Raw genomic sequence first — 20842 nt, 5'->3', positions numbered from 1 at the left:
ATGACTTGATAGTTATGTGATGGTTTTGTCCAACAGGTGTAATAGACACATTTGGTGACTACGAGGTGATAGGTGGAGAAGTGGGACTAGTTGGAAATTGACAAGTCTCTAAAACAAGGGAAGAGTTACTTAGAAACTCTTTAGGTTATATTGGATTGTGTTCAAAGGTAGATAGGTGATCCTATGTATGAGGTGGAGCATTGGGTTTGATAGGCGAGCTAGAGTTGTCTATAGTATTATGAAGTGTTTGGATAGTTGGAGAAACATGAGTGGGTAAGGTTTGATTGGATAAGATTTGATGTAAGTGAAGAGCAGGGTTGGGCTTAGGTATAAGCACGTCGAGTTTGTAATCTTAGATGAATGGCTTGGTAGAAGTTGTGAACTACCATCTTCTTTGAGATAACTTGTTTTACAAGGAAACTCTGTTTCATTGAAAACAACATCTTTTGATATGAAGATACTACCTTCCAGACTGAGACATTTATGACCTTTATGTGTTGGTGAAACACCTAGATATGTGCATTAATCACTTATGAATTGGAGCTTGTTCTTGTTGTAAGGCCTTAGTAGAGGATATCAAACACAACCAAATGTTTTGATTGTGCCATATTCAGGTTGTCTATTGAATAAGACATGAAAAGGTGTGTTGTAATCAAATAAGGAATTAGTAGGGAGCCTATTGATCAACTACATTGCAGTGGTGAAACTATGATCCTAAAGACTAATTGACATGGTTGCATGTGAAAGCACGGTGAGCCCCATTTCTACTATTTGTATATGTTTTCTTTCCACCACTCCATTTTAATGTGAGGTGTGTGGATAAGTTAACATATGGATTATTCCTTGTTCAGTAAGTAACTTTGTGATAAGCCTGAATTCACCCCAAAAGTCTAATTGTATAGCCTTGATATTTGCATTGAACTGAGTTAACATATAACTTTAAAATAGTTTGAATGCAGTTAACGCATCACTCTTGTGCTTGAGTAAGTAAATACAAGTGTACCTGGAACAAGCATCCACAAAGGTAATATAATATGAGTATCTGCTGCTTGAAGGAGCAGGTCATGGTACCCATAAAACAGTGTGCACAAGTTTAAATAAGTTACAATTATGTTTATCAGTAGTAAAAGAATTTTGGGAAACTACTACATTATTACCTATTGGTTCTACATCAAATGTCTTATGCTACAAGTTACCCCTTGAGGATTCCACCTTCAGAGTGTTGAAACAATATAGGCCACTTGCCTTAAGGAATCCTTCAATCAGGACTTGGATAGATTTATGAGATTTCACAAAGCATTTGTTAGGATGAAACTCAAAATAAACTTTGTTATCTTTGAAATTTTTTGAAACTAAAATTATATTTCTAGTTATCTTAGGCACATGTAAAAGAACAACTAACTGTAGGCTAGTGTTAAACACAAGACAATAATGAAAGTTAATATTTCCTATAGGTTGAAATTCTAAGCTATGTCCATTTCCAATAACTAATTTGTTTGGGCAAACACATGATTTAATATATTGCAAATTGGAAGTGTTAGAGCTCACATGGTGAGAGGCACTTGAGTCTGCAAACCATGTATGAGATTCCAATCCTTGAGGTAATTGCAGTTGATCTTGATGATCTAGATATGCATTAGCAGAATTAGTTGAGTCTTGATTCTTGTTTCCTTCTTGAGATTGATTGTTGTTGGTGGATGTAGATCTTTGAGTTTGAGCCTTATGTGGTGTAGGTTCAAAATGTTCATCAAACTTGTGACAACAATCCACCACTGTATCTTTATACTTGTTGTAAAGTTGACAAGTTGGTTAATTTCCAGTTGTGAAATTGGAGTTAGATATGCCTCGACCTCTTTCTCTAACAAGTTTTCCTTTACCACGTGAGTAATGTGAATGAACTATCCTCTTAGATATATTTTGAATGATGTCAAAACTAGGACACTTAGTATTTGTGTATATTGGATCTTGTTGTCTATGTCTAGATGTGCATTATCATATTTGGACCTTTAAAATCATATTAGATAGGTCGTTACAAGTCAAACTTATGATTTTTCATGAAAAACATGCCAATGGGTCGATACGTTCTTGATATGTATCGATACATACTGAATGGGTCGATACAAATTAAAAAACATGCCAATGGGTCGAGTCCAATTGAAAATTTATTTTTAAGAAAATAGGTTGACTTCAATGTATCGATACATTGTTGTTATGGGTTGATACATAACAGGCATGAGTCGTCTCTCCCGTTTTTGGAGTCAACTCCTATTGAATAAATTTTTCAAATAAACTTCCCTTCCCTCAATGTATCAATACTGAAATTCTGGTGTAGTCAGAGTTCAGATGTTCTACTCCAAGTCATGACATCTGATCCAACATTGTTACTAATACAGCAAGACATTTACACAAATTAAAACCCAGTACTGATATGCACACATTCACAGATGTCACGACATCTGCTACTATATCACCATAGTATGGAAGAACACCCAGTTATGTTCATCTGGTACAAAGACACAGCAGAGATCAACCATAGCACTTACTTCTGTTGAGCCTGCACAGTTATCAGCATGATGTCTCAACATTGATTTGAACATCACCTGTTTCAGCATTACAGGTTTACCTTATTTTATAACAGACAAAATTATAACATGCAGAAGGTAAAAACACAAGTAATTGTTAACCCAGTTCGGTGCAACATCACCTACTCTGGGGGCATACCAAGCCAGGAAGAAGATCCACTATCAGCAGTATTAATTCAGAGTTAAACTCCCCCATTTACAACTCTTCACTTAATCCCTACCCAATGCAATCTATACCTAGGAACTCCTAGATAGAAACCTCCATTTTCCATTCCTATCACTATAAATACATTGTAATGCTAAACAACTTGAACTTGCTTCACAGCTTCGTTCAAGACCATAACAAACTCTTACCTACAGGCTTTGAGTTACAAATAATCTCATGCCTTCGAGCACTGAGAAACACATGGTAACCTTCCCACAGGTTGGGAGGTTTACCTCACACACACCCCTAATTTTACATTATTTGAGGCTTACCAAACCTAGGTTACAATCTGCTATTTATAACCTAAACACCCAACTGGATTTGGGCCTTCAGAAATCGTAGCAAACTTCTCCTTTGCTGTTACAAAGCCAGCAGAAAACTTCTGCTACAATCAAGGTCTTCAATCTTTTACTTCCTAAAATATCTCCATATTTAGAAACTGTATATTCACCAAATATTCTGATTGAGTCTTCAAGACCTCCACAAATAACGTCACATAGGATTCTAACTAATCCTAGGATATTGAATCAGTTAACACATAACAGAATTAACTAATTCAGTTTTACACACATGCGTGATGTCACAGTCACGATGTTATGACATCTTACATGACATGTTGGTCCAGATGTTGAACTTCTTCAACCCAACATATTAAAACAACAGAGGTGATTACATTATTTGTTTTACAAAATTAATGTCAATCCTAAGGTACTAACAATCTCCCCCTTTGGCAAATTTTAGCTAAAATAAATAAACATTACACTAGACACCACATCCTAATATGGGTCTGCACTTCCTCTTTGTCATTGTCAGCACCATCACCAACACCAACTTTGGTGTACATGAAGAAGAAGCTGTACAGGAATCAGTTGCATCACAACCCTTCCCCTCAACACTAGAGCTTCCTGAAGAATATGTAATGCTGAGTACATAGATAATGTAACTCAGATCACAAGACATAACTGTCTTCTTAACTCAGATCACAAGTCACAAGTGATATACCCAGTTAGTGACTTTTGTGCCTGAAACCAACTTCTGCTTGCTACCACATTCGCTTGCTTCTGGTACATCCTCAGGATAATGTTTCTCTCCCCCTTTTTAGCTAAACATTTATAAATGAAACCTTCACAAAACCAGATCCAGGCGCAGTATGCCCAAATCTTAACAAACCCCATGGTTTAGAGGGAATGGAATGTCGCTCTTGTGAGAATGCTGATACATCCTTTAAATAGGCCAGACCATGCTTAGGAATTAACGGTAGGAGTAAATACTTGGTCAAGACCCATAAATATTTGCTGAGAATCAGTCAGAGAATCACCACCAATATCCCAAACTATCTTTGAATACCTTTTATAACTCTTGACTGTTTCTTTTCAGAAACAACAGTTCCAATGCTTGTAGACTATTCCATAAATGCTGTCAGACACGTTGCAAGCGATGTCTTAACATTCGACACTGCTTTTGTCTGCATTCTTCATGTATTCTCCCTATCACCATTTCCTAAAACCACTTTCTCACCTCCAGTGGTAGCTTGACATCTAGCACCACACATCCATATTTCCTTATATAACTTCCAGCAGGTACATATGATATCTTATGTTAAGACATCACATATGACATCTTGTGAACACGCTGTCCTTTTTGTTCACAAGGAAAACTACCAGCAGTTAAACAACATAACAGAAGTTTAATCAGCAGCAGAAGCAAAACAATTACTAGCTATGGCTACTAGTAATACACACATGCACAAGGGTACTTCTCCTCCCCCTAAATATGTGCAACAAACAACATAATTACTAGTTATGGATGCAACTAGTAAGACACACATATTGTCCAAGGCAATGTCATAACATCCGGTCAGACATTCTTCTACTCACTCAGCCTTGACACATACCACATCATCCCACTATCTACCAAGGTACCATACCTTGTTATCTGAGAACACATAGACCACAAGCTTGATGATTACTTGCAGCGCAAAGACAGAACTCCCCCTGTCATGAACAACCAACTCTCCTCTTGAAACTTGGAGATCACACATGAACATATCCAACACCCCAACGTTGGACCTTCACATACTTCCTGATTCAAAGAGAACCCAAACCACTTGATGAATGGAAAACATAAGACACATCTTCATGTCTTCAAGAGCACTCCCTCTGTTCAACCCTCTTGGCTGAACACATCCACCCTCTGTGTCAATCTATCTTCTAACCAGAACAGAAAATCACTTCACCAACTGTTCTAACATAAGTTAGGACATCCTTCACAACATAACAAAGAACACCATCTGATAATCTTCAGATAACACTGAGTCACCAGCTTGATCCAAAAGAACCCAGGCATAAATTGGGACATATACATTCTTATCCCATTACAAGAGATAATCTTCCATAGATAGCTCAAAACTCCTACCACAAGCTCCAAGAGATGAATAGAAAACACCTCCTTTTGTCTTCAACTTGCTACTTTTCTGCTCAAAAGTAATTTGTTTCAGACTTTCCTCAAGAATAATCAGCTCCCATATGTTGATTATCTTGATTCTTCGAACTCACTTCTGGGATAGACCAATTGCCACTGGTTGGTTTCCTCCTTCATGAATCCTCACATGAAAAAGATCACATGCCACTTTTTGACTTCTCCACGTTTATCAGACTTCTCCCAAAGATATTCTGACCTTCCAAGTGAGACTTGATCTTCACGCTGCATAGGTCCCATTAAGTCCATGTGCAACAGTTCCAGAGTTTTGAATGTTATAGGATGTCCCAGCTTAGGATGTGACATCTTGGTTTGCTTGCCAACCTGGCATTCTCCACAGACTCTGCCTTCATCAATAAGCAACTTTGGAATTCCTCTAACTGCTTCCTTGGATATGATCTTTTTCATTCCCCTTAAATGAAGATGACCAAGACGTTTATGCCACAGCTTCACCTCCTGTTCTTCCTTGGCTGAGGGGCAAACTGAGGAGTAGTTTGAGACGTTAGGTTCCCATAGATAGCAGTTATCTTTGGACCTGGATCCTCTCATAACCTCCTGATTATCTCCATTAGTCACAACACATAATTCCTTAGTGAACTGAACATAGAAACCTTGATCACACAACTGGCTTATGCTGATGAGATTAGCAGATAGTCCTTTTACTAACAACACATTATTCAGTTCTGGAACTCCAGAGTTGTCCAACTTACCAACACCGTTGATTTTTCCTTTAGCACCATCACCAAAGGTCACATAACTGGTAGTGTGAGGTTGTAGATCCACCAATAAATTCTCCATACCAGTCATATGTCTTGAGCAGCCACTATCAAAGTATCAGTCTTCTCTGGTAAACGCCCTTAGAGCTGTGTGCGCTAACCTAGCAACCCATTGTCGTTTCTTGATGGGGGCATTATGCTTAGATGCCTTATGCTTAGGTCTGTCATGAGGGGTTTGGTTAGGATAACCATGCAACCTGTAGCAGAAGGCTTTTATATGACCAAATCTACCACAGTAGTGACATCTCCATCTAGCACCTCCAAAGAACTGAAATGAGAACGATCTTTTCGAAGTACCCAATCTACAACTCTGTAGACCCTTCTATCTTAAGTTGATGTCCCATTTCACCTACTAAGATTCTGATGTTGAACCAAATGTCACAACATTGTGTTTTAACATCTAGCTGTTGAATTCAGCTCCTTCTTCTGCCACTTGAAAGAACTTCCTTCCTTCATAGAACCAGAGTTCAACGCTCTCATAGACTTGATTGTGGAACCAAGTTTGAGTAAACAACCTCCATCCTGCAGGTTTGCAGTTAAGTCATCCAAGCTCACACCTTGATGAATCCCTGCTTCTTCTCCAAAGACATCAGACACTCTGATGCATGAGTCTTCAGAAGGACCAGTTAGACACTAACCCTTCAGCTATACCAAGGATTCCACTTCCTAAAGCAAGGTTGTTTCCATGATGTCAAGAATGCTGCCACTTGTTCTTAACTCCACAGGGTGCATTAGCCAATGCACTTCCTTACCTAGATCAGAAATGAACTGATCCAAGTAACCACCATCAAGACTATGATGTCTTCTTCATCGTGTACACACCAAGGCTGAACATGTTCCTTGCCAGGAAACCTTTTCAGAGATCATATGCTTTTGCTGTCACCAAAGAGATAGATCATAAACCAATGTACTATCCTTCCTGTGATTCTGCACAGGGTCTTGAAGAAGGGATGTTCCAACATCTTTAAGAACATCAGTTATCTTGAGATCCAAGGATAATCAATTCAATACTTGTTCTTGGCATAAGTAGACATTGATTTTAAATCCTTTCCCAATTATCCTTTCAGATACTTCCACCATAAGAATACTTCGAGAATACTCTTCTTGTGTCAACATCTTCTGCTTGCAAGCACCTCAACAGATTTGAGAATCTTTCCAGATTAGATTCACCCTTGGGAATGAGAGAGATGAATCCTTCCTTGCAAATGTGTCACACAACAATCAGAACCCATGTGACACAGGTCAACAGCCAACCAGACCCTAGGCTGACCAACCGTGAGGAGGTTAACCAAAACTCCCCCTCAAATTAACAATCATGGAAACTCCACACCAATATCCATGCATTGTACACAAATGTCTCAACATGACATACACCATCCCTACCAGTGGCAACTAACTCTATGAGTTATACCTCAACTAACCTCTGAATCTTCATATTCTCACTCCTTGAAAGAACTGCCACTTCTGAGCGTGGTGTTTGAATTTCAAGATTCATGGTCCCAATCCTCTTAAATGGAATAGCAATCAGGTTACCCCATTATTGACTTCTAACATCCAGGGGACTTGTCTTCCAACACTACATGGTACTTCAGGGAACAACTATCCAACCCTGATCAATCTATAGGAATAAGACAAACAGTAGGAGATTGAACAATGTCACATCTCAACCAGCTCCACTTCTAGAGACCAGACTTCTAAAAGTGACCTTCTTGAGCACACACACAGTTGACCCTACCCTTGTCAACTTAGAACACACAGATGTCTCCTCTTCCAGGTCAGGAGTAGGTTCCAAACAAAAGTATCCCTTTGTTTGACACCTAAAAGCATCTGCTCTTCAACCAGTAGCTGCATACTTGTTGAACAACATGTTCTAACATCACATAGAACATTAATTCCACCTCCTTGGAACAAACCCTCCTTGAAAGTCTTCAAGGTCTTCATATACACTACCCAAGAGAGTAAAAGAATCAGTGATCAGGTGATCCTTACCATCCTAAAGTGAGAACATCATGATGAGTGGACTTGAGGAGACTCAAGTATCTTTGACATCTTCAGTAGGTTATGATGAAATCTTGAATACAGCAGCCTTTCATCCACATGAGGGGAAACTCCATCAGAGTTTGAGTTTTTCCAGGTATTATGCAGCGGAAATCATAATATAACTCAACCTATGAACACACACTTCACCAGATCAGCCTCCAAGAACATACCAAGTTTGAATATGATTCAATACTAGCACAACTGTCCCACACAAAGGCCAATTGCCAACCTCCAGAGACAGGTACACACAGTTCCTGTCATGAATAGTCCATCCACCTACTTCAAGGGACCATTCATGGAAATCACAGAACCTTCCATAGGTTCCAACATCAGTACTAACATAACTCCTTGCGAGATACCAGAAAGTATCACCCATGGATCTCATCCAGAACCAGAACAGGATGCCTTCTCTGATACCAATTGAAATTCTGGTGTAGTCAGAGTTCAGATGTTCTACTCCAAGTCATGACATCTGATCCAACATTGTTACTAATACAGCAAGACATTTACACAAATTAAAACCCAGTACTGATATGCACACATTCACAGATGTCACGAAATCTGCTACTATATCACCATAGTATGGAAGAACACCCAGTTCTGTCCATCTGGTACAAAGACAAAATAGAGATCAACCATAGCACTTACTTCTATTGAGCCTGCACAGTTATCAGCATGATGTCTCAACATTGATTTGAACATCACCTGTTACAGCATTACAAGTTTACCTTATTTTATAACAGACAAAATTATAACATGTAGAAGGTAAAAACACAAGTAATTGTTAACCCAGTTTGGTGCAACATCACCTACTCTGGGGGCATACCAAGCCAGGAAGAAGATCCACTATCAACAGTATTAATTCAGAGTTAAACTCCCCCGTTTACAACTCTTCACTTAATCCCTACCCAATGCAATCTATACCTAGGAACTCCTAGATAGAAACCTCCAGTTTCCATTCCTATCACTACAAATACACTGTAATGCTAAACAACTTGAACTTGCTTCACAGCTTCGTTCAAGACCATAACAAACTCTTACCTACAGGCTTTGCGTTACAAATAATCTCATGCCTTCGAGCACCGAGAAACACATGGTAACCTTCCCACAGGTTGGGAGGTTTACCTCACACACACCCCTAATTTTACATTATTTGAGGCTTACCAAACCTAGGTTACAATCTGCAGTTACCAAACCTAGTTTCAGAAATTGCAGCAAACTTCTCCTTTGCTGTTACAAAGCCAGCAGAAAACTTCTCCTACAATCAAGGTCTTCAATATTTTACTTCCTAAAATATCTCCATATTTAGAAACTGTATATTCACCAAATATTTTGATTGAGTCTTCAAGACCTCCACAAATAACGCCACATAGGATTCTAACTAATCCCAGGATATTGAATCAGTTAACACATAACAGAATTAACTAATTCAGTTTTACACACAGGCGTGATGTCACAGTCACGATGTTATGACATCTTACATGACATGTTGGTCCAGATGTTGAACTTCTTCAACCCAACATATTAAAACAACAGAGGTGATTACATTATTTGTTTTACAAAATTAATGCCAATCCTAAGGTACTAACAAATACATTGAGTGAATGTATCACCTCCTAGGCCTTATGTATTAACTCATTAAAATTTAGAGTCAATACATTCAATTCTATTTTTTCAACTTGTAATTTTTGACTAAAAATCTATTTTGTTTTTTATTTATTTTCATACACACATACATATAAATATGCATTCATGAATCATTGCTCACAACCCAAACCAAGAACACACTTATAATTTTCTTTTCATCTTCAATCTTTTTCTTCATACATTCAATAATTACATATAATCATTTTTGTTAATTGTCATCTAAAATATATTGATAAGCTCCAATTTAGGATTGTTGTAATCATAATTGGGTTGAGTATTATTTGGGGGTTTCTTTGATAAAACTGGTTAGAGTTTTTCCTCCAAGATCAAGGATTAATTTGGGGGGTTTACATAAGGTTTTGCAATGAGGATTCAATCGAGTGAAACATTTGAAGAACAAGGGTTTTGTCAAAGGAGTAGTGGTAACCATAAGATCAAGTTGGAATCCTTGGGTCATTTTATCTTGATTAAGATTAAGGGAAAAGAAGAAGTTATGATCAACATCAAACATAGGGTTTGAGGGGTTGGATTTCTACTTCTTCTCTTGTAAACTATACTTGCAAAATTTAATTACACATATCTCAATTCTATTTGGAATTAGGGGTAGACTTACCCATAATGAGGACAATTAGGGAACTACTTAAACAAATATTGGTGCTCTCTCTCTCTCTCTCTCTCTCTCTCTCTCTCTCTCTCTCTCTCTCTCTCTCTCTCTCTCTCTCTCTCTCTCTCTCTCTCTCTCTCTCTCTCTCTCTCTCTCTCTCTCTCTCTCTCTCTCTCTCTCTCTCTCTCTCTCTCTCTCTCTCTATATATATATATATATATATATATATATATATATATATATATATATATATATATATATATATATATATATATATATATTGATAATAAATTTAGTGTGCGATTTGTATAGTTGAAATTTTTTGGTTATGTTGAAGTTTCTAAGACCTTTTTTGTAAGACAATTGTAATCTCAACAATTGCAATTAGATTTTCATACTATCAACACAAAGGGAAATAAACTTGGTGTTTATTGCACAACAAGTGTTTGATAAATTTTTTTCACACTAAGTGTTCGTTAAATTGACTTTATCAATTTTCATTTTCTATTTCATAGGAATTGATTATCATTGTGTGATTTAGTTCAAACGTATTTTGTAAAACATATTGATTCACTTTCTAATCATTAGTATATGTTTCATTACGGTTTAAATGCATATCCGATTCTTCCGATAACGGTTCGAGATAGACGAGTGTCGATACTGAATTTCTTCCGTTTGTCATAGTAAATATTTTCAAAACAGAATTTTTAATCACATAAAATTTTATTGTGATCTATTCACCTCCTCTAGATCGTTGTCTCGTCTAACAAGGAATAACTTGAAGCTCCTGAGTTAGGTGAATTGTTGGCCCGAGTATTCACACCTGCTTGAACAATATTGACTGATGCATTTGATGCTGCAAATTCTTGATGATATTTGTCAAGTTGAGCCTCTTGAAAATACAACAAACCTTATACTCCATAGATGTCCATCAGATCAGTCTTTCTATACATCATCATGATGAATGGATTGTACTCTTTAGGGAGGCCTTGGAGAATGAAATCAATTTGATCACGTTCAGAGATTGGATATCCAATTGCCATGAGTGAATATGCTATAGCTTTGATTCTAAGAACAAACTCAGAGATAGTTTTGGTACCTTTCTTGCTCATCTTGAGCTCTACACGTAGTTGATGAACTCGTGCCTCCATATGAGCATTATAGTGTTTGTGCACCTTGTCCCACATCTCATAAGCATGTTTGCAAGAAAGAATCGAGGAAGTACATATTATGAGATTATTGATAATAACCAAGTGAGCAAAGCTTGATCTTGCACAATCCAGTCCTCATAGGCTTTATACATAATATTTTCAATTCAATCATGATCAATTTTGAATATTGGTGGAATGTGAGGGTTTACCACAATCTTGTGTAGTTTGTATGGAAAAATACACCTTTAACTTGTTGATTCCATAGTAGAAAATTTATTTCTTGAAGCTTAATCAAGAGTTTTGGAGCAAAAGTGTTAGCTGAACCTGTGAATGCCATGATTCTTGACATAACTTGTGAGTTTTTCACTTTAGATTGTCCATTTTGTGGTGAAGTGTCAAGGTTCTCCATTGTTGCTTCTTGGGAATCAATGTAGATTCAGATTGAACTTTGTGAGATATTGCTTCTTTGAAGCTTTGATCGATGCTGCTATAGTAATAATCTTTATCAGCAACTGGAACTTTAATTTCTCTGAAAAGGAAGACACTCTGATGAAGAAATAACACACGGTCTTGCTTTCACTTCTGCAAATCAGTTTCTCTGAAACAGAAGGATCTTGACAAGCATGACAAAGACGACGATTAAAGTTTCTCTAAAACTGAAATCTACGAACAAATCAAGAGGAAGAAGATGGTGATGCAAGAACGTGAAGAATGCCGTGGAAAAACTAGTACGGCCCCTTTAGGCGTATGATACCATGTTGAATGAAAAAATTCTCACAGTGATGATAATGATGAATGCATGGAAGATGTGTAGAAGAGAATTAAGATTTGCTTGAATACAATATCTTTCTCATTACTTCAATAAAGCCTATGACTTCTACATTTATACATGCATGAATGAATTAGGAGTTAGTTACTTCAAGTGTAACAACCATAATTAACTTCCTAATTACTTTCTATCTTATCTAACTATGCATATTCTAAATGAGAAGATACGGTGATTGAGCTATTGGGTTGAGGTCCCTTCATTTTTTTATCATGTATTTTCTAATGTATTGTACAACACATTTTTTAATCGGTAAGTGTTTTAGATTGGTCCAACGACTCAATAAGACTAACTCGACTCAAGTGTGTCTTTAAAGTGGAAGTCGAACATGTAGATCCTGACCATATAGTCACACATCAAATCCGATCTGTTTGTCCATCATTAACTGTCAGATTCAATCGAACCGTCTCTCACACCTCACGAGGCCAAGCAGAAGAGATATTTAACCTCTTATTCATTTACATCTAAAAGAACTACATCTCTTTATCCTTAATGTCTTTCATGGTAGAGTGTTAATCCTAAAGATACAGATCTGCTCCACTGCATCCATATACTAATACCGTATTCTAAACCAAAATAGTAAACAAGATTAAAAACGATTTATTGAAAACTATCTAGTACTTTTTGAAGTCACACACACCCGATGACAATACTTCAAGTTTCAAGCATTATCAAACAAAAGAACAAATTGTGTTGTCGTGTGTAGTTCAAAATCTCCCATTCGATTTGAGCCACAAGCGCTATCTCCTCCGTGGCTACCTCGCAGTAGCATACTTTGCTTTTCCCTCCCTTCTCTGATGTCATATCATATCATGCTATGGCACTGCCCAATCTTCTAAAAACAACCACAATTTCGTTCCTCTTTTTCTCTCTCAAAACTCATCAAAATGACCATAATCACTCCCAAACCACATAATAAACCATGCTTTTTCCCTCAAACTCAAATTCTCAGAACAAATTCACACAACCCTTTCATCAAAACCCCATTTCAACGCTTCCATTTCACACCTTCCAAACTCATCCACAGACACAGAATAGTACTAGTATCATGTAACAACACTCAACAAAAAGATACCAAAGAAAGCCACAATAAAGTGACCAAAGCCAAGTCCAATGCTCTCACCGACCTTGACAATGATGTGGACCAACAACATCTAGACGGTTTTTCTGGGAATTGGCCACCATGGAAGAATCTTCCCCTAAGATACAAACTCATAGGCACTACTTCACTTGCCTTCGTTATATGCAACATGGATAAGGTTCTAATTAGTTACTTTATTCTTCTTTTTCATTATTATTACAAACCCTGAAATCAAAATTGTTTTTTTTATCATTATGAGTTTGAAGGGCAGTGTTAGAATTCTATTGTGTTTAATTGGGTACAGGTGAATTTGAGTATTGCAATAATTCCGTTGTCGCATCAATTTGGATGGAGCTCATCAACAGCAGGGTTGGTTCAGTCTTCATTCTTTTGGGGTTATGCATTGAGTCAGTTGCCTGGTGGTTGGTTGGCCAAGATTTTTGGTGGCAGGTTAGTTACTTCTATGTTCTATCCTTGTCCAAAGTTGCTGTTTTGGTACTCAAAGATTTCTCTAATTTAGGTCTAGACTATAGAAATTTAAAGGGGATAGGGCTCATTTACAAACATTTCCAAATGTATCAACATGATATGGCATAGTTGACAGACAGGTCTTTTGAGCATGTGGTTGTGAGTTTGATCTCTTAAGGTGTGTATGGAAGAGCACGTATTGGGAGAGGTTGGCCCCTTAAATAACTACGTACCTCGAAGGATTAGTCTTAAGCTTCCGGGTGAGGGTAACATTTCCAAATGTAGTTATTATTGTATAAATAAAGGTGTAACTCCATGTGCATTATGGTGTGTGAACTTGACTTGAGGGCTTTGAATGGCTTATTGAATTATTTGGAAAGTTAGTGTGGAGTTTAAGAGAACAAACCATAACTGATCTGGCATAGGATTGGTAAAAGAATATCGCACTTATTTCTGGTCTACGTTTAATTTATATTCTACAAGAAACAGAGAAATTGAAATTTGAAACCAAAATTTGGCATATATTCACTGCATTTAAACTTTTCCATTTTGATCCACCTAATTGACAATTGTCTCCACTCCATAAGTTTCTTCATGCTAATGAAAATGTTGCATACATGTTAATTGTAAAAGGCTAGAGGATCATTGAAATTTGGCTGTCTGGCTATATTTGGTTCAGAGTTTTTATGAACCAAGGATATTGATGTATTTTGAAGTTATGTTTTCCTTTAAGAGGATTAGCATAAGAATCATGTTCAGATCGGGGAGGGGGTCATTTAGTAAGTTAACTTGTAACCATTTTCTGCTCAGGAATGTAGTGTAGTTCCTTCCATATTTGTTCCTTCCCACAGTTTAAGTTAAAATTTGAAAAATTGAAATGCCTTTCTAAACACCAACTATATAATCTTTAAGTAACTTCAAGCTTTTATTGTTGAGTACCTTTTCTTTTTAAAATCTGTCATCTTTGTTCTTTAAGGATTCACATTATACTTTCGTTTGATGCACTTTTCATCACATTTAGCTACCTGCATCTTACCTACGAAATCATTAGCAAAATATTGTCCAAACAAACTCTTTTATTGACAATTATCTCGTTCAGAGCTGGTACTAAATATTTCTGTTTGCCTTTTGGGTTTATTGATGTTACACTGTTGTCATTATGTTTCAGAAAAGTTCTTGAGGTTGGAGTACTGGTATGGTCACTGGCTACAGCTCTTGTTCCTTTTCTTGCTGGATATTTGCCCGGTTTACTATTGACAAGGATTTTGGTCAGTAATTTCGTTTTAACTTTTCTCCCCTTTAATGTATACTTTTTTCTAACTTTGCAGTTCCGTTATCTGCTTATGTAGTCGATAATCAATCTATCCTGTCATATTAAAATTTCACATGGTCTTGTCATGTAAAACTATTATATCTATCTCTCGCTTCATAAATATTCCCTCACCTATTTCTTGTTTGTGAATAGATAGACACAAATTTTACGTGATAAAGTCCAGTGAAATTGTAGTTTTCAATTTATGCATGAGTTTTTGACTGATCTCACAGAATAACTTGGTTTGACAGCATTTATCTTTCCACTGGAAGTTCTACTTATATCTGCTACTGTTACTGCTGTTTAACATAAACCCTGATTGCATTGGATATATTATTCAATGCTATTATGTTGATCACTTTCCTGCCATTGTAGGTTGGGATAGGCGAAGGTGTTTCGCCATCTGCTGCTACTGATCTCATTGCCAGGCATGTAACCATCCAAATTCATATTTGGCTCACTCTGATGTGTTGTTAGTTTGTATTATTCTTTTATAATTTGATATTTTTAGTTATCTTATTATTCTAGTCGGTGTGCTCACTTTAGATTATTCTTAATTGATCCATAATAATTTAACATGATTAGTTTCTCGCCGAAGTGTTTTGGGAGAAACAGGAAACTCTAACTTGAAGATAATAATCTAAAGCATAATAAAGATGCCAGACACTAGGATTTTTTTTGAAGCTGGAAAAAATGTTTTAACCATTTCACACTCTATCCATCCATTTTCCTCCAAAATGGACAAGGGTATCTTGCTTTAGGAATGTAGGGTGAGTTCCTAGGCCAGCACACTGATCTATTTTTAATTGAAATCAAGTCTTTACGCTAACAGTGACTATGAGTGGAGAGAATTAATATTTTTGGTAAAATCCAACTTCTAAGTAAAATTGTTGGCTCCTGCCTCAGCCCTCAGCCAACAGTTTATTGAGACGAGTTACACTTAAGATTGCGTACTTGTGTATATATTCAATTCTAGGATTGTAAGCTAAAAGAGTATTTTGACAAATACCATGTGTTTGATCTATCGATTATATTATTCTTCACCATTTTGATTGATAATGTTGATCACCATGTGCAGGTCAATACCATTGGAAGAACGCTCACGGGCAGTAGCATTTGTATTTGGTGGCTTGAGTGTTGGAAGTGTTCTGGGGTATGCAATTTCTACCATATAGTAGAATCATACGGGATTGTAATTTATTTTTTTCTATTATCTAACCTCAATTTCCACACTAATATTTGTCAGGCTTCTTTTCGCGCCTCCCATCATCCAAAATCTTGGTTGGGAATCAGTGTTCTATTTATTCGGTCTCTTGGGGGTTGCTTGGTAAGTAGAAATGGCAAATATCCAGTAAGCATCTTAGGTTGCAAATCCGGTAATTTGATTATGACTTGTGTTATGCAATAAACTTTGAAGGTTTTTGGGGTTTCAATTTCTCGAAGATGGCGAAACACAGTTACCTGCCAAATCTTTTTCATGTAAGCACTTGTTTTAATGTTTAAAGTTTTATTAGTTTGAGCAAAATAACCCGATTAATATTGAATGAATGGTAGTAAATAATATCTTTCTCATTTGAAATATTTTTTCAACATATAAGTGGACTGGCTCTCATGATCTGTGCTTTTGTTTACGAATTGATAAATTATAAACGAAGAAAGTGTCTATGACTATGCCATTCTTTATATGTTATGCGTTGAATGTTTCCTACATGTTGTTTATACATGAGTTGCCCATGCTGTTCGGTTCCAAGCTTTTTTCTTTTGTTTACTCTTTTTGAGGATTGTGGTTTAATTGATTGTTTCCCACTTTTGACCTTGGTTATCCACAGCAGCACAGGGTAACACAACACAATCATGGCAAACTTCTCTAACAGAAATGAATAGCTCTTTGAAGGTATTGGTAAATTATGTTATGATTTACACTCATTAGATCCTTTTTCTGATTGAATACTTACAATATATGCCGTGGACCTTTGTTTTGTGTTTTTTCTTAAAATATAGGATGTACCATGGAAGGCCTTTTTCCGAAGTCGTGCTGTATGGGCAATGATATATGCTCATTTCTGTGGTAGCTGGGGTCACTATACTTGTCTCTCATGGCTTCCCACGTATTTTAGGTAATCACTGAGCTACTTGACCTGTTTCTACACTTTGCTATATTTCAGGGTTTACATGTTCACCCGAGTATATTTTTTAAAATAAACTTTATTAAACATTTTGCTCTAGTATTATTTACAGTTTTTACTTGATGGAGAATCTAATCCTTCAATTCATATGATGTGTAGTCAGGAGCTGGACCTAAATCTGACAGAAGCCGCATGGGTAAGATTAATAGTTTTTTTTCTTCTTCATGCCTAGGGGACTGAGTTAATTGTTTTCAGTATTTGTTTGAGTTCGACGGTAAGGGTGTGCAATAAGCCAACTACATACATACTAAGAATTGTGAGTTCTTAAGCATTTCAGGTGTCTATTCTCCCGCCACTGGCTTCAATATTTGTGACAAGTATAGCGTCACAGTTGGCTGATAGCTTGATTTCAAAAGGAGTTGAAACCACTACGGTATGAGAGGCATTGAAACATCCTTAAATAAGTTATTTGTTGCTTATTATATGAATACTTACTGCGTACTATATCAAATACGTTTCCTTACGGTATACTCCCTCTTTTCCTTTCTAACTGCTGTTTTTTTAGAAAAAAATTGTTCCTATTTGTTTGTCATTTTTAAAGTTAAATACAACATAAACTGTTGTTTTGTCAATAATACCATTATCTATTTATTACAGAGGGAAATAGGTGCAATATAATAATAAATAGTTAGGAGTATCATAGGAAAAAGACGATTAATTTCATAAAAAAACACAACAAAATATATTGATTTCCTTGATTTGTGTAATAATTGTTGAGGTTTATTCTTAATTTCTTTGTCGCCGGACTTTCTCTTAAATATAGGTTCGAAAGATCTGCCAATCAATTGCATTTTTATCTCCTGCAGTCTGTATGACTCTTTCATCGCTGGATCTAGGATTACCGCCTTGGGAGATTGTGGGCCTTCTCACAGGTGGTTTAGCCCTTTCAAGCTTTGCCTTGTCAGGTACTAAATAAACCCAGTAATTATAATTTACCTGATTTTATTATAATAATTATTCAAAATCATATTCTTTTTTTGCCTTAACTTTTGTATTTATTTGCTTCTGCAGGACTTTATTGTACCCATCAAGACATCTCACCAGAATATGCAAGTATACTTCTGGTACGCGTGCTCGAACTTATATCACTTATATCATAAGAAGAAACATGCGTAGCTTCATATACTTGTTTTTAATTGTATCTGATAATTCTGAACTTTTTTTTTTATTTTCTTTTGTCTCTTAGGGTATTACTAATACCGTGGGGGCTGTACCTGGAATCGTAGGTGTAGCCCTCACCGGTTACCTTCTTGATACAACTCATTCCTGGAGTGTAAGTTGTTTCTTTCTAGTGATAGATCTTTTCTCACAATATGCGTATCGTTCGTAGTTAATTTGAAATTCATTTTTATACCATGTAGATATCACTATATGCACCATCGATCTTCTTCTATTTGAGTGGGACTGTCGTATGGTTGGTGTTCGCCAGCAGTAAGCCTCAAAGTTTTTCTGAGGAAAACTGATCGTTGGTTCAATCATTTGAAGAAACCATATGATAAACAGATTTTTGACCGAGGGAGTGTATATCTGTTTGATCTACAAGTCAAGATTAGTTATTTATGTACAAAGAAACGATAGCATAGCTTCATAGGTAAGTTACTGTTTGTTTATAGGTGTATATTTTTAATTGATGATGCTGGTTGGTCACCGAAAAATACGTAGCGACATCTGTAATCTTTGAAAATTCAATACCTATGGCAACGAAATTGAATATCACTTTCAATTTATTATTATAAAATTTTCGATTTTCAGAATGAACTGAATAGTACATTGTGAATATGCAAAACCCTATCAAATACCAAAGGAAACCAATTTTTGGTTTCGCCTAATTGCAAACTATAGTAATAACATCTGGTATATGAGCAAATAAAATAGAGAGAGGACAAACTGTTACTGGCTTTGAAGGATCAACATATATAGGATTCAACCGAGGAATATCACCGGCTGAGTTTACGCCGTTTAGAAACATTTTCTTAGGACAGAAAAGAATGTATACCAGATTGAGCAGAGAAGCATGATCCAAAGTCACATTTCTCAGGTGGCCACCAGTCCAGAGTTGCACAAACAAAATCGTTATCAATCCTTCCAATAACAGCTCTGCCATGAATCACAACAACTCCTTTCTCAGCCGAACTACCTCCAATGAAGCTGACGCATACCAAGTCAATCCATAAACACATTTTCGGAAGCATTTTTTGTTAACCTGTTTTCTGATTCATTCAAATGTTTTTGTTATTGCAGAAGCAGATTTTTTGTTTTCTTAATGATACCAATTTAGGAAGTTGTGTCTGTACAATAATAGCTTGCTTCAATGTCTTTCTGAACACCAGTTATGTACTCTTCTCCATGTTCCACCAAGGTTTATAAATAAAATTTGTTATCATGTTTGGCCAAACTATTAAAATATTTTAATGAGATTTCTCGGCGGATCAAGATGATCCCATGTTTAAACATTTATTCCGGACATTAGAGTTAGGTTGTAATGGAATTTTAAATTAGTTATAAAAATATATGATTGATCTTTTTTATGTGCTGTTGATTTGTAATTTTTTTTATGTCGAAACAGGTTTGTTTGACAGAGAGAGCCAAGGAAATGTCGAGATGACGAAACATGTTATAAAGATTTTGGCTTATTTTTATATTTTAGCTGAATTGAGTTAATTGAAATTTTGCTTAGGAAGCCAGCAAAATAAACCTATAAATAGGGTGTAACCTCAATTGTTGAAAAGAAGAGAGAATATGGTTGCATATTTGAATAAAACTTCAATCTGAAGTGCAAAGAAAACTCTGCAGAAATATTCATCATCTTCCCCTTTTATTCAAAATCCTAATTCCCTTTCTTTCCAATTTCAATTTTTGTTTCTTTTTCATTATCAATTGTGCAGTGAAATTCTCCATAGGTTTTGGTGAATTTCCAACATCTGCTATCTAGAGTATTGACTATGCGATTCGTGGGAAGCAAAGCACGTTGGCAATGAATCATCCAAATGGATATTTGGATATTTTCCGCGAGTCTCCCAATTTTAAAGAGTTAGGATTATGAGAATTGGTATAAATAGATGAAAGTTATTTTCTATTGTCAAGATCATGATTTTAAATTGCGGACCGCATCACCTGATGTAGCCGCAATATTGCGGTTTCGGTAGTGTCCGCATCTGCATCAGGCCGTAATTGCGGTGTGATTGTAAATCACACTAAAAGTCGCATCATAATGCCGTAACGACCGCATCATAACACTGCAACGACCTTATTTGCCCGCACCAGACCTCATCAGCCTGCGACGAATTACACATTGCTTGAAAAAATTAATGGGTCTACCTTCCTTCCAATTTATATCATAGATTAAATGTATGTTTTAAAAGGGTGAGAAAAATTAAAAGTGATGGCGAATTGTTAATGAGATATATATATAAATTTAGAGAGGAAATGGAAGACACATGAAACCTAATATAAATAATAAAGTATACTATTTTATGTTGATAAAAA

General features: G+C 36.3%; 1 protein-coding gene across 2 annotated transcripts; it reads left to right on the top strand.

The window, feature by feature from the left end:
• The first annotated feature begins 12789 nt into the window (after positions 1-12789).
• On the top strand, positions 12790-19072 carry LOC127073472 (probable anion transporter 6, chloroplastic). 2 transcript variants are annotated; one of them, XM_051014626.1, is made up of 15 exons: positions 12790-13568; positions 13695-13840; positions 15027-15126; positions 15546-15598; positions 16249-16323; positions 16417-16497; positions 16588-16649; positions 17003-17064; positions 17172-17287; positions 17456-17492; positions 17634-17729; positions 18120-18261; positions 18368-18420; positions 18543-18629; positions 18718-19072. In XM_051014626.1, exons 1-15 carry the CDS (start codon positions 13197-13199, stop codon positions 18817-18819), a joined length of 1584 nt encoding a protein of 527 aa, XP_050870583.1. In that variant the 5' UTR covers positions 12790-13196; the 3' UTR covers positions 18820-19072. The 2 variants fall into 2 exon arrangements, with proteins under 2 accessions (XP_050870583.1, XP_050870582.1); XM_051014625.1 differs by having other exon boundaries at positions 17000-17064.
• Positions 19073-20842: the final 1770 nt, after the last annotated feature.

This window comes from Lathyrus oleraceus, chromosome 4 (assembly GCF_024323335.1).
Source record: "Lathyrus oleraceus cultivar Zhongwan6 chromosome 4, CAAS_Psat_ZW6_1.0, whole genome shotgun sequence".
Taxonomy (NCBI): Eukaryota; Viridiplantae; Streptophyta; class Magnoliopsida; order Fabales; family Fabaceae; genus Lathyrus; species Lathyrus oleraceus.
This window is presented reverse-complemented; position numbering and strand designations above follow the sequence as displayed.

What these genes read in the sequence shown, in the direction of transcription:
- LOC127073472 (XM_051014625.1), top strand. Translation starts at nt 13,197, where the DNA reads ATGACCATAATCACTCCCAAACCACATAATAAACCATGCTTTTTCCCT. An exon ending in TTATATGCAACATGGATAAG is followed by an intron (nt 13,569 to 13,694) that starts GTTCTAATTAGT and finishes AATTGGGTACAG; the next exon opens with GTGAATTTGAGTATTGCAAT. An exon ending in TTCAAGCTTTGCCTTGTCAG is followed by an intron (nt 18,262 to 18,367) that starts GTACTAAATAAA and finishes TTGCTTCTGCAG; the next exon opens with GACTTTATTGTACCCATCAA.